The sequence below is a fragment of the Brassica napus genome, chromosome C9 (assembly GCF_020379485.1).
Source record: "Brassica napus cultivar Da-Ae chromosome C9, Da-Ae, whole genome shotgun sequence".
Lineage (NCBI taxonomy): Eukaryota > Viridiplantae > Streptophyta > Magnoliopsida > Brassicales > Brassicaceae > Brassica > Brassica napus.
In genome coordinates, this window is record NC_063452.1 from 16,789,501 (window position 1) to 16,803,613 (window position 14,113).

The 14,113-nt window shown below is 41.9% G+C and overlaps 1 protein-coding gene across 1 annotated transcript; it reads right to left on the reverse strand.

The window, feature by feature from the left end:
- Positions 1-12,365: 12,365 nt before the first annotated feature.
- On the reverse strand, positions 12,366-12,962 carry LOC106434702. The gene has a single exon (XM_013875557.1). It carries the CDS (start codon positions 12,960-12,962, stop codon positions 12,366-12,368), a length of 597 nt encoding a protein of 198 aa, XP_013731011.1.
- Between the last annotated feature and the right edge of the window lie 1,151 nt (positions 12,963-14,113).

Here is a 14,113-nt window from a genome sequence, read left to right on the forward strand (position 1 = left end):
GAAGGATGTCTGATCTCACCATCTGTTGAGTGCTCCGCATGCCATCTCATTGGTTGCGCTGTGCGTTCAGACAGATACAACCTCTGCAACCTTTCCGTCAAAGGTAAATACCACATCCTTTTATATGGCACTGGAACTCTTCCACTCGTATCTTTACAAGGAGGTTTTCCACAAAATTTGCATGTAACCCGCTGTTCATCCGCCATCCAATAAATCATGCAGTTGTCGCTGCATACATCTATTACCTGATACGATAAACCAAGACCAGCTACGAGTTTCTGAACCTCGTAGTATGAACCAGGAGCTACATTATCCTCGGGTAGAATACCTTTTACAAAATCAGCAATCGCATCCACACAGTCTTCAGCCAAATTATAATATGTTTTAATGCCCATCAATCTTGTAGCAGATGATAAAGCTGAATGACCATCTCTGCAACCTTCGTACAATGGTTGCTTTCCAGCATCCAACATATCATAAAATCTCCTAGCTTCTGCATTGGGTAAATCTTCCCCTCTAAAATGATCATTTACCATCTGCTCAGTACCTACACCATAATCTACATCCGTTCTAATTGGTTCTTCTAATCTAACCGCTGGCTGAGGTTCGCTAGTACTACCATGTTCATAATCAGTTTCCCCATGATGATACCAAATTTTGTAACTTCGTGTAAACCCACTCAAATATAGATGAGTCCAAACATCCCACTCTTTAATAACCTTTCTATTTTTACAATTAGAGCAAGGACATCTTAACATACCTGTTTTTGCTTCCGGTTGTCGGTGAACTAACCCCATGAATTCGGTTATACCTCGTTGGTATTCTTCCGTAAGCAATCTCGTGTTCGGATCCAAATGAGGTCGATCGATCCAAGAACGAAAATAATTTGAAGAAGACATATTTTTTATGAATCAAATTCGTGTGTAAATAGAGTAAGAAGGAGGATGAAGATATGGAGTGAATGAAGAGGAAAATGAGTGCTTGTATTTATAGTTTAAATCCTGCCGACAGACCGAGGAAATTCCGACGGAATTCCGACGGAAAAGGCTAGTTCGTCGGAATTTCCTTGGAATTTTGTAAAATCCCCCAACGGCTCTCCAACGGCTATAATATTTCCTCGGAATTCATCGGTTTTTTCCGAGGAACACATATTTCCTCGGAATATTCCGACGGAATAATGTTTCCTCGGAATTCCGTCGGTATATTCCGAGGAAATTCTGAGGAAACACAAAATTTGGTTTCCTCGGAAATTCCTCGGGATATTCCGAGAATTTCATTTTCCGTCGGAATGTCCGTCAGAATATGACTGTTTTCTTGTAGTGATCTTATGGTATCGGCAGGTTAGGCGTTAAAGTCTGCTGCATTTATTTGATGAGTTATGGTATCGGCAGGTTAGGCGTTAAAGTCTGCTGCATTTATTTGATGAGAAATGATTAGCTTTAAGCAAAATAAATTAAGATTGTTTAGTGTTTTATGTTATCAATGAGGTGTTTTGATAAACAAAGACAGGGAAGCAAGTCAAAAAGGTTGTGGGTATGAATTTAATACTAAAACCCACAAGACATCATATCAGTTTATCATGTTGTTGTTTTTTTTTTTACACCCGATTTTATTAAGAAGAAACAAGAAAGATTAAGTGTTCAAAAAAAAAAAAAAACGAGAAGGATTACAAGATAGCGTTCTTACACCGAAAAGATTACACCCGGTACATAAGCCAACGGTCACACAGAACCAACCCTGGAAACTATGCCCATACAAGGGATCCCAACAAACACATACACATAACAATAAAGAAAGATAGAGACAACTGAAAACAAAAGTCACCGGCGAAGACTCCAAACGAACATGAAACAACAGATTCAGAACTCCATGAAAAATACTTATAGAGATTGCCCACGGCTAAACCACCGATAAGCCACTTTCTCCTTGAACAACGAGGGAATACCTCAGGACCAAATAACCAAACTCCACCTTCCGACAAGTTGGAATCAACAGATTCACCACACACTCTCGGAAACGGCAGGGCAAGCACGACCGTTGAATGCCTAGTGATGGAGCTTATGAAGAAACCAGATCACACCTGGATCTGACAGAGAAACAAGGAGCAAAGCCTAACCGAACTCAGAGACACCAATCCCACATGACTGGCTCACTACAAAACCAGAAAGAATCCACAGCAGCTTCCAAAAAAGTGAACAAGCCCACCCAAAATCCCACCAGTAACAAGATAGAGAAAGGAATGGAGAAACAAACCGTTGATCTAACGATCCGGTACTTTCAATTCAGAAATCTAACACAGATTTGAGAAAGAAAGCTAAGCTTTTCCAACCAAAATCTCCATCAAAATAGGTTCCAGTTGCTACACGCTAAACATGTGATAAACTAGAAGGAAAACTAAGCAGATTGGGACCGGTGCTGGCGTTAACAGAACCACCACGCGCCGGTCATCAGAGTAACTCATACTGCAAAGAGGAGGAGAAACTAGAGGGATGAGTGAGAAGAGATTATCATGTTGTTTTTCTAAACATTTTGTTGGTAATATTATCTAAACATTAGGACATTGTTGTTCCATTTTCTTCAAAAAGGCTTTGCAATTTTTTTTTTTTGTTTGCACAGGCTTTGTAAAGTTATTATAACTAATCCTTAACACAAAAATCAAATGCCGAGTAAAACAGTCTTATCGAATTCTAATATTCCAATTAAAGATACGTATTAATTAGTTCAGTTGTCAATTGTCATTGTAGATTCTACAGCTGTTTTATTTCATGTAGAGACTTTGAATAAAACTTGTATAGAAGAAATAATTATTAATGATTTAAATTTGTATGTTTTGTATTTTGAAGGATATAACATTTTAATTATAAATTTTTAAAATATCTATTTTTTTATTTTTTTTAAATAATACTGTTTAGTATAAAGTTTTTAGGGCTGTTTAGTATAATTTTTTTATAATATTAATATGAAAACTATCTTTTCTTACATAAAAAAAAATAGAAATCATCCATATATAGAGTATAAAAACGACCAACCTCATGAATTAGTTTGTATTCGTTAAAGATCGTTTATATAATTAGTGATCTAATTTCATCCTGATCATTAAACTCATTTATTAAATGAGCCTAAAAAATAGAACTCGTGCTCATAAAAAATCTAACTGAACTAAACCAACTTATAAGATATAACTCATTTTAACACCCCAAAACAATAGTACATATCAGATGATGAATAGTAAAACTTGCTAATATATGGGAAATTTTGAAAATATGTTTATGTCGAGATCATTTTCTAGAAAATATGAGAGTAGTCTACACATCGTATAATCACTAGCACTTACTAGCACTTAACAAAATTATACTATCCCAAATTCAAAATTTATTGGTACATTTGCCAAATCTAGATGACAATATAATTTTTTAAAAATTAAAAATGTAGTCTGTCAAATCTAGAAGACAGTCTATTATTGGATCTAGTGTACACGTGGCAATCAAAGTTTGGTTAGTCGGCTGTAAACTAGGAAATGGTGGAAGAAAAGCATTCAAGTTCCAAGTGCATGCATCTGAACTGAGCAGGAACAAATCGAAGATGATGAAAAGAGATCGTGTGAGTTTGAAAATATGTCTCAGAAGTACACGGAAAAGAAAGCAACGGCGCATGTTAAAATGGTCACAATTTTTTTTCTTAATTCCATAGTGGATAAATTTTACATTTTTCTTGGGTTAGTCTTTCATTCTATTACTTTCCCATCAACCAATTTATTTTTTACAAATAATTTTGTTTATAAGTTAGTCACGTCCAAAATTTTGTCGTTACCAAATGGACATTGGTCTAGTGCCGAATTGTGAATACATTTAAATGGGAGTTGGACCTTTAGTTTGGAGGGTGCTCTTTAACTACCGGAGAAGAAGTATACCAAAGAAATGTGTAGTTGGAAAAAGAGTTCGAATGTTGATTTATAAAAACGACAGCGTTGAATGTATGAATCTTTTTAGTGTATGCAGTTCTATTGGGTTTGGTTTGTGTTCAATTTAGAAATCAATTTCAGAAAAACACAAAATCAAAAGAAAATATCATTTTGATCATTAATTAATAAAGGCAATACAAAAGATGTTTCGCCACCGGTGGATAATGAAGCTGATGATCGTTGTTTACTGCGACATGGGAAAAATGATTACAAACCGGTTTTTCCAGCAAAGAAACTTGGAAACAGATTAGGGTCTATCACCAAACAGTCACTTGGAGCAACGTAGTATGGTTTCCACAGGCCATTTGTGACGCCCAGACCCGGTTTCCCTTACCGGCGGTTCGTCCTCAGTTCGCTTCCCTCGACCAAACTGGCCATATCCGAATTTTTTTCTCTTAACTTAGGATTTTTATCCAGTTTTCCCTTAGGAGGTTCAGTTCAGATCCAAGTGTTCGCTAAGTATATCCAACATCCTAGCGAATCACTACAACAGACAGTATAATAAACATATACCTTACTGCCTCAGTGCTTTGTTATCTGAAAATCCATCCGAACGCCCCGTCTTATCCAGCCAGCTCGATCAGATACTTAACCGAATCCCCTTGTTCCTTAGTCACTCAGCCAACCATCCCCACGTGACCCAAGCAAACAAAGAGAGACGGCTTGGTGTCCAACCAGCCATCCAGAACAGACAGTACGCTAACCTTATTAGCGTTCCAGAAACAGTCACCTGATCACCACCGGATCAGTCAGTACACAGTCGGCTCCCCAGCCATCGCTTCAGTCAGTCCTGATCACATCCGGATCAGTCAGTACACAGTCGGCTCCACAGCCATCACTTCAGTCAGTCCTGATCACGTCGGGATCAGTCAGTACACAGTCGGCTCCACAGCCATCGAACTATCCAGTTCCAGTACAAGTCTCAGTCCATTCAACACCGATCCATCAAGACTCGGCGCAATGCCATAACCGGTACAGATCCTGAGACTCGATCCTGATTCCAGTCGATCCTCCTTCAGTATGGCACCGGTCCCGATCGCCTTCAGCGATCCGATCACGACAGTACCACATCTCTCCATGGCGAGGATCGTTCCAAGCACAGTATCCGATCCTTCCTTCAGTTCATCAGAATAGGCTGATAGCGTATGCTGTCGCACACCGATCACACCCAAACCGTACACAGTATCCGACCGGGGTTGATCAGATCAGGGCATCGAACCCAACTCAGGCCCGCGACCACTGCATCTCGATCTTAACCACCGCAGATAACTCCAGACGCCTCCCATCAGATCAGATCGGACAACGTCGCAGTGAACCAACAGACCTGCGGTCTCTATGAGACTCCGATCGGCCCTCCGGCCAACGCTCTCTTGTTTCCGATCTGTCTCCCTGATCTCACAGAGTCGCAGTGAACAGACAGCCCAATGGTCTCTATCTGAGACCCCGATCCGCCTTCCCAGATCTTCAGTACGACCCTTGGCTCAGTCCGCAAGGATCAGTACGCAACTAACCCAGACTCGCGGTCACCGTCGATTGCTCGGATCGGCTTTCTGGCCACGTCTCTCACTCTTCTTGTTCCCGGTTTCTCCTTTCTTTCCTCTGTTTTCTGTCTCAGAACAGAGTAGAACAGAGATCCCATTTCTGATTCGCCGGGTTTCCATTGCTCAGTACGCGGCTTACCTTTTACGACTCAGACTAAGCCGCACTGGCACCATCGCTCTCCGACGGTGGGATTAGAACCCGATCAGTCCTTCTCCACGAGCCCAGTCTCTCTCCCGATCCCCCTTTTCTCTCGGTTCTGTTCTCTCTATTTTTATCTCAGAAAACCCGTATCTCCTTTCCCCCCCCGCGAAATCGCACTTAAGGGAAACATATGGGCGGTTTCTCCACCAACCCCACCGACACTCACTGTTCCAAACAGTTATTTACTTAACCCACCGACACCCCGCGCTCCAAGGCTTTCCATGCGCGAGTTTTTCCACTTTTCGGACTTTAACTGTTCCCGCCAGTTTTACTTAGGCGAAAACCGAACTAGAGCTGACTGATCCAGTCAACAACTCTAACCTTGTCCGAATTCCAGTCAACAACTCTAACCTTGTCCGAATCAGACTGATACTACTGAATCAGCTCATCTCAGCTTAGCCGACAGTCTTAACCGACTTGTCTGGCCGTCCTGATAACTTCTCGGTAACTGTTCTATTAACTGATCCCGCCATTCTCCTTAGCTAATCAGTTCATGTACAGCTCAGTCTCGGTTCCCGTTAGAACGTATACAAGTCAGTCCACACATTGACTAACTTGTCTCGGATGACAAGACCAGATGCCTTCTCTGAATCCGTCCAGCTTAGTCCAACAAGCTCAACTGCTATGTTCGGACAGACAGTATCATCTTAATCAGATTAGAACTATCCAGATGACATGTCCAACATGTCTGTCCCGTTTGATCAGTCCGACCTTGGACTGATCCAGTTCAGACATCGGGACAGGGATGTTACAACTCTCCCCCACTTGGAATGAACTCGTCCTCGAGTTCAGCAGGCAATAGAACTTTGTTCTACCCATTCAGAACAGTCTCCACCACTTGGAATAAATCCCAATCAAACGGCACTCATGCCTTGACTCAATGCTCAGGCTTTCGGTCACTCGACCATTCCTGTGTTCCAGACTTGGTGATCACAATCACGCTTGGAGTCCATTCCAACAGACTCGGTTCAATACACCAACTCACTAAGCATAGTAGTCCTTACTTCCGAGCAATCTCTTGGTGTTTGGACACACACTTTGGCGAGAACACTAGACTCCCAACAGTGCTGACCAGTTTACCTCAATTCTCGAAGTGTTAACTCACTATCTTAGTTCAGTTCCAACCAGTCTCAGTCCAATCCTGACATGACTGTTTGATTCTCGCACTCCAGTGTTCCTTAGCATGGCCTAACTCCGAGTACTAGGAACTTAATCTTTTCAGAACGCATGGATCTCATCTTGATCCTTACTGTTGTTTCCTTCGGATCACTCCCTGATCCTATCCAGTCACCGACCACTTATGATCAACTTCAGCTTTTCTCAGATCTTTACTGATCTTTTATTGACACCTCCGGATCATTCTTGATGCTTACAGACATTTGTTACCGGATCCCACACTTGATCCCTTGTACAGTTTTCCTTTCGGACTCCCAGTCCTTCCCGGTTCACAATTTCAAAATGGCAACTCATCTAGTTCCCATTGACTCAGTCACGGTTATGTCTTGGAAACTCAGCAGTTCCCAACGACATCAGTTCATACAATACGTACCTAACGGACATACGTCCTACAGACATGTGATGGCAAACTCTCACTAGTTCCCATCCATGATTTCATCGCGATCGGAAACCCACAGTAGTGAACTCCTTGAGTTCCAGTAACAGTATAGTTATGCCTTGGAAGGTACATCTCCCACAGACATCAGATTAGGTTTCCACAGATCACAGTACAGACACGCGATGGCGAACTAATCTAGTTCCCACCGACGCGATTACAGTTACGTCTTGGCAACTCTACGGTTCCCACAGACGTCAGGACAGTACACGCGATGACAGACAGTCACGTCTTGGAAACTCTCGGTTTCCATAGACGCCAGAACAGACAGTCTCATTACAGTTATGCCTTAGCAAACCCATTCAGTTTCTACAGTTATGCCTTAGCAAACCCATTCAGTTTCTAAGGCATATTATCACCACTCATCATCAATAGCATCTTGTACCTCCGAGTAGTTTCTTGATCACTTAACAAGTCTTTGGCAAGTACACTTGACTTCCAATCTCTTGTTCCGATGATCTCAACTCTCGGACAGCACAAACCTACTAAGACAATCAAGCTTAGATAGTCTTGACAATTCCATTGTCCTTTTCTTTGTATCCAGACTTGCTTACACTTGCCACTTGCTATGTGTAAGTCTTACGCAGTTTTTTTTTTTTTTTTTTTTTTTCCGAATCCTTTCATGGAACTTCCAGTTTCAATTTCCCGGACCAGCTTGTCCTTTACCTTGAAAATCTTAGAATCCGTCTAAGCATTCTCAACAGACGTCCCATTCGAATGTAAGTCTCTGTACTTCACATTCCAGCATCAGTGCCTTAGCCGTTAGTCCTTAGGCTCTTCCATGGACGACTTGTTCAATTCAGTTTTCCGATTCCCTGACTCTTTCAGGTTATCCCTTAGCAATCCAGCTATCGCCTTAGCCAGTTCATTGAGATGGGTTCCATCTCAATCCTCGGACCACCTGTCCCACTCTGTTTTCGTTCACAACCTTCAGCTCATCCACTCGGCTATTCTGCCTTGAATCTGTCCGCTGAAGTCTTCTTTCCAAATTCAGTTAATGGACGTCTTGTCCATACAGAGTTAAACTCATCAGCTCCTTGGCTCCATATCCGACATCATTGTCCTTGTCTTACTTAGACTTTTCCGAAGCATCCTTGGCTTCCTCGAGCCACTTGCTTCAATCCTAACTTCAGCAAGCTTATTATCCTTAAGCTTCAGAATACACTTCGTCAATCTTTCCCGTTTCTTCACTTCAGAATTCGGGTCCATTGACTTAAATAAACCTCTCGGTTGTTTCCAACTCTTAGGTAGATTTATTGGATAACTCTTCTCGAGTAATCCTGAACACCTTAAGCAATCCGATCATTCTCCAAATGATCTTAACTCAGACTTCATTCAACCAACCAATCATTCATCAATGATCTTATCTCTGGTTCTTTACAGTTAGACTTTTAACTTACATTTGCCCATACAATGTGTAAGTCCGACTTGATCACTCCCAAGATCAAGTCTCTCATCAATTCTCCAGTGCTCGCGCTCAGCATTTTCCGCGTCCATTCGGTCTAGACAAATCTTGAATAACCCTTCCAACTCTGTCCTAGAACCGTAATTGCTCTGATACCAACTTGTGACGCCCAGACCCGGTTTCCCTTACCGGCGGTTCGTCCTCAGTTCGCTTCCCTCGACCAAACTGGCCATATCCGAATTTTTTTCTCTTAACTTAGGATTTTTATCCAGTTTTCCCTTAGGAGGTTCAGTTCAGATCCAAGTGTTCGCTAAGTATATCCAACATCCTAGCGAATCACTACAACAGACAGTATAATAAACATATACCTTACTGCCTCAGTGCTTTGTTATCTGAAAATCCATCCGAACGCCCCGTCTTATCCAGCCAGCTCGATCAGATACTTAACCGAATCCCCTTGTTCCTTAGTCACTCAGCCAACCATCCCCACGTGACCCAAGCAAACAAAGAGAGACGGCTTGGTGTCCAACCAGCCATCCAGAACAGACAGTACGCTAACCTTATTAGCGTTCCAGAAACAGTCACCTGATCACCACCGGATCAGTCAGTACACAGTCGGCTCCCCAGCCATCGCTTCAGTCAGTCCTGATCACATCCGGATCAGTCAGTACACAGTCGGCTCCACAGCCATCACTTCAGTCAGTCCTGATCACGTCGGGATCAGTCAGTACACAGTCGGCTCCACAGCCATCGAACTATCCAGTTCCAGTACAAGTCTCAGTCCATTCAACACCGATCCATCAAGACTCGGCGCAATGCCATAACCGGTACAGATCCTGAGACTCGATCCTGATTCCAGTCGATCCTCCTTCAGTATGGCACCGGTCCCGATCGCCTTCAGCGATCCGATCACGACAGTACCACATCTCTCCATGGCGAGGATCGTTCCAAGCACAGTATCCGATCCTTCCTTCAGTTCATCAGAATAGGCTGATAGCGTATGCTGTCGCACACCGATCACACCCAAACCGTACACAGTATCCGACCGGGGTTGATCAGATCAGGGCATCGAACCCAACTCAGGCCCGCGACCACTGCATCTCGATCTTAACCACCGCAGATAACTCCAGACGCCTCCCATCAGATCAGATCGGACAACGTCGCAGTGAACCAACAGACCTGCGGTCTCTATGAGACTCCGATCGGCCCTCCGGCCAACGCTCTCTTGTTTCCGATCTGTCTCCCTGATCTCACAGAGTCGCAGTGAACAGACAGCCCAATGGTCTCTATCTGAGACCCCGATCCGCCTTCCCAGATCTTCAGTACGACCCTTGGCTCAGTCCGCAAGGATCAGTACGCAACTAACCCAGACTCGCGGTCACCGTCGATTGCTCGGATCGGCTTTCTGGCCACGTCTCTCACTCTTCTTGTTCCCGGTTTCTCCTTTCTTTCCTCTGTTTTCTGTCTCAGAACAGAGTAGAACAGAGATCCCATTTCTGATTCGCCGGGTTTCCATTGCTCAGTACGGGGCTTACCTTTTACGACTCAGACTAAGCCGCACTGGCACCATCGCTCTCCGACGGTGGGATTAGAACCCGATCAGTCCTTCTCCACGAGCCCAGTCTCTCTCCCGATCCCCCTTTTCTCTCGGTTCTGTTCTCTCTATTTTTGTCTCAGAAAACCCGTATCTCCTTTCCCCCCCCGCGAAATCGCACTTAAGGGAAACATATGGGCGGTTTCTCCACCAACCCCACCGACACTCACTGTTCCAAACAGTTATTTACTTAACCCACCGACACCCCGCGCTCCAAGGCTTTCCATGCGCGAGTTTTTCCACTTTTCGGACTTTAACTGTTCCCGCCAGTTTTACTTAGGCGAAAACCGAACTAGAGCTGACTGATCCAGTCAACAACTCTAACCTTGTCCGAATTCCAGTCAACAACTCTAACCTTGTCCGAATCAGACTGATACTACTGAATCAGCTCATCTCAGCTTAGCCGACAGTCTTAACCGACTTGTCTGGCCGTCCTGATAACTTCTCGGTAACTGTTCTATTAACTAATCCCGCCATTCTCCTTAGCTAATCAGTTCATGTACAGCTCAGTCTCGGTTCCCGTTAGAACGTATACAAGTCAGTCCACACATTGACTAACTTGTCTCGGATGACAAGACCAGATGCCTTCTCTGAATCCGTCCAGCTTAGTCCAACAAGCTCAACTGCTATGTTCGGACAGACAGTATCATCTTAATCAGATTAGAACTATCCAGATGACATGTCCAACATGTCTGTCCCGTTTGATCAGTCCGACCTTGGACTGATCCAGTTCAGACATCGGGACAGGGATGTTACACCATTCCTCACTTCTTCTTTAAAACATGGCTGACCATTAAGGATCGGCTGTCCGCGGGAGCAAAAAGCAGAGCATGAGGTTACATCCAACATTGTATTCTGTGTGGGAAGACAGACGAGACCATAGACCATTTGTTCTTTACCTGTCCCTACTCATTCACTGTGTGGATTGATTTAATCGGGTTTTTACTGGGATCTCGAATGAATCCTGACTGGTCTATCACCCTCGTTTCACTTCTCTCCATTCGCAGAAACGAGATTGATATTTGCCTTTTGAAACTAGCTTTCCAAGTCACCGTCCACATCTTGTGGCGGGAGAGAAATAGTAGACGGCATGACGGTGACCATCATAGAGCTGCTCACATGGTCCGTTTTATCGACAAAACTATAAAGAACATGAGCTCCTCCCTGCGACACCGAGGCCTGGCAACCTTTTTCAAAAAAAAAAAAACGATGGCCTGGCAAGACCATCTGGTCATAAGCTCGTCTTTTTCTATGTTTCTTCCTATGGACAGTGTTCTTTTTTTGAAAGCATAAACCTTGCCGGTATTTTTTTTCTTTTGTTGATAATCAATTTAAAATTTTAACAAAAATAAATACAAAAGATGTAAACTTAGGCTTCAAATGATGACGTAGATCAAAAAATACAGAACCGAAAAATACAGATCAATCAAATCAAATACATATCAAACCGATAATGCAAATCAAATGAAGATCAACATGACTAAACAAAACAAACATCATTTGAAGCACATTTCGCTATATATATATATATATATATATATATATGAAATAATCTCACATTTAATTAATATTGTATGATTGATGAAATAATTAGTAAAAATCTATAATTATAAAAACATCATTTACATTGTAAAATAATATAAATATTACTTATTTTTTAATATTTTCTTTTATTAGTAAATATATATTTAAGTAATTTTAAGAGTATTTTCACGCGATATAAATAAAAAGAAAGGAAATTAAATATAAGGAGCAACAACTATTTATTTACTATTCACTTACCTTTTAGACATTAATGTCCTTATTTTGACACAACTACTGTAGATGTAGATTTGATATTAGGAACCCACGAGTCACTCTCTAATATCTACCATTTTTTTAAACAAATCATTCCTCTTATGAACTTCATTTCTTTTCGGAAACTTTAGATTTCATTTTCACACCTTACATTTTTTTCTTCTTTATCGCTGTAGTTTCACTTTCGTCTCCTAAAAAGGTGTATCAGCTGCGTTTTTTTACTCAAACTTCTACTTTGCATTAACCAAATTGTTTAAACACATACAAAATCATTCTCCAAATAAAATTTTAACCATATTGGCATGACAGTATACAATTTAGGAGCACTAATCTCAAGAGAAATGGCTTCCTTTGCAATCCTATCTGCCACTCTATTTGCTTCTCTGCCTTGGAAGATCACCTTACTGCTTGCAACCCTTTTACTCATATGCGTGATGTCCTGAAGGTAAGTGTGGAGGCTTGGCCTTAAGGGTTCCTCTCTCAATGCTTCAACCAAGCTTTCGGAATCCGAGACAAAGATCACATTCCTAAAGTTGAGTCTTAACATTGTCCTCATGGCATAGCGTAAAGCCTCCGCTTCCACTTCAATAGGGGTACAAAGCTTAGGTAACTTCCTCAATTCCATCCAGAAAACCTCCCCTTGGTGATTCCTTGAAACCCAGCCGATACCACACTGGTCCTTGCTTTCATCCCAAGCACCGTCAACATTGCAGTTGAACCAATTTGGTGGTGGGGGTACCCATTTAGCTTCTGTTCTTACCATTGGGAGGTGGGGTTGCTCTCTTTGATCCATGTCGGTTCTCCTATTCCACTCTTTCATGTCCTCCACTGCCTTGTTGATCATACTCATTCCATCATAATCGACTCCCTTGAAGATAAAATCATTTCTACTCTTTTATGTCTCTCTCTCCTCTCTTTCGTCGGTGAAATCAATTGTTTCTCTTTCTTCTCTAATCTCGAAGCGTCCATCTTCTCCGACGATTCTGATGTCGATCTTTGAGGAAGGTCAGTGAGCAGTGGGACATGTATCCTCCTTCTTCTTCTCCTTCTTCTCTTCCAACCAAATGTTGTACTTGCCCCTCCTCTTCCCCGCCGATGACGAAAGCCAAAAATGGACTCCACATTCCTTCCGCCGCCAATCAGTCCCGCAAGAAAGCTACTCTCCCCCAGCCTTCTAAGAAGGTCGTCATCAAGCTCAACAAAGGTTCTCCTCACGCGATTTCGAATTTTGAATATGTTTCTTAGTTCTTATCGATTAGTTTTAGGATAGTGTGTAAATCGGTGACGATCGGGAATGACTCGTATGTACAATTGGTTGTTTAAGCTTAGGCTTCTCGATTTTAAGGGTTTTTGATATTGGATTGTTACATTGATGCTGATTCTGTGTTGGTTTTTGCAATTGAATTATAGTGTAATTCACTGTGATTGTTAATTTTGATTTTTATGATGAGTGGTTAGGGAATTTTTGTTATCCACTATCTATCACGTAGCTTGTTGTGCCATTGCAAAGATCTTGAGAACTGGACTGGTTTAGTAGTTGTGATAAAAACCATTTTCGTGTATGGTTCTTCTAGACTCTGTATGCTTATCGTGTATACCACATTTTGAGAAGTTGGGTTTAGTTTGTTTGAGTATCAATGCAATGTTTTCTGTGTGCTTGTCGTAAAGGATAAGTCTTTATTTGGATTTCTTTAGCCATCGTCTCACATTTTTTTTTCGTTTTTCTCTTTACAGTTGCATAAGGGAAGAGGAATCACATCGTCTTTATTACAAGGGAAGGGAACAAACTTAGACACAAGGCAAGAGGTTAGTAGACTTTACTTTTAATGCTATTTGTTAGTTGTGTGATTAGGTTGGGAATAAAATAGACTTAAGGGCAATGTTATTTGTTAGTTGTGTCGAAGTGATTTGCATTTAGTTTGCTCTCTGTTTTAGTTTTAGGTGAAGAAATTGATTGCCATTAATTCTATAATCTGAAACTTCAACAACTAAAAAATCTTA

Excerpts from the sequence above, each read along its gene's own strand:
- LOC106434702 (XM_013875557.1), bottom strand. The coding sequence starts at position 12,962 with ATGAGTATGATCAACAAGGCAGTGGAGGACATGAAAGAGTGGAATAGG.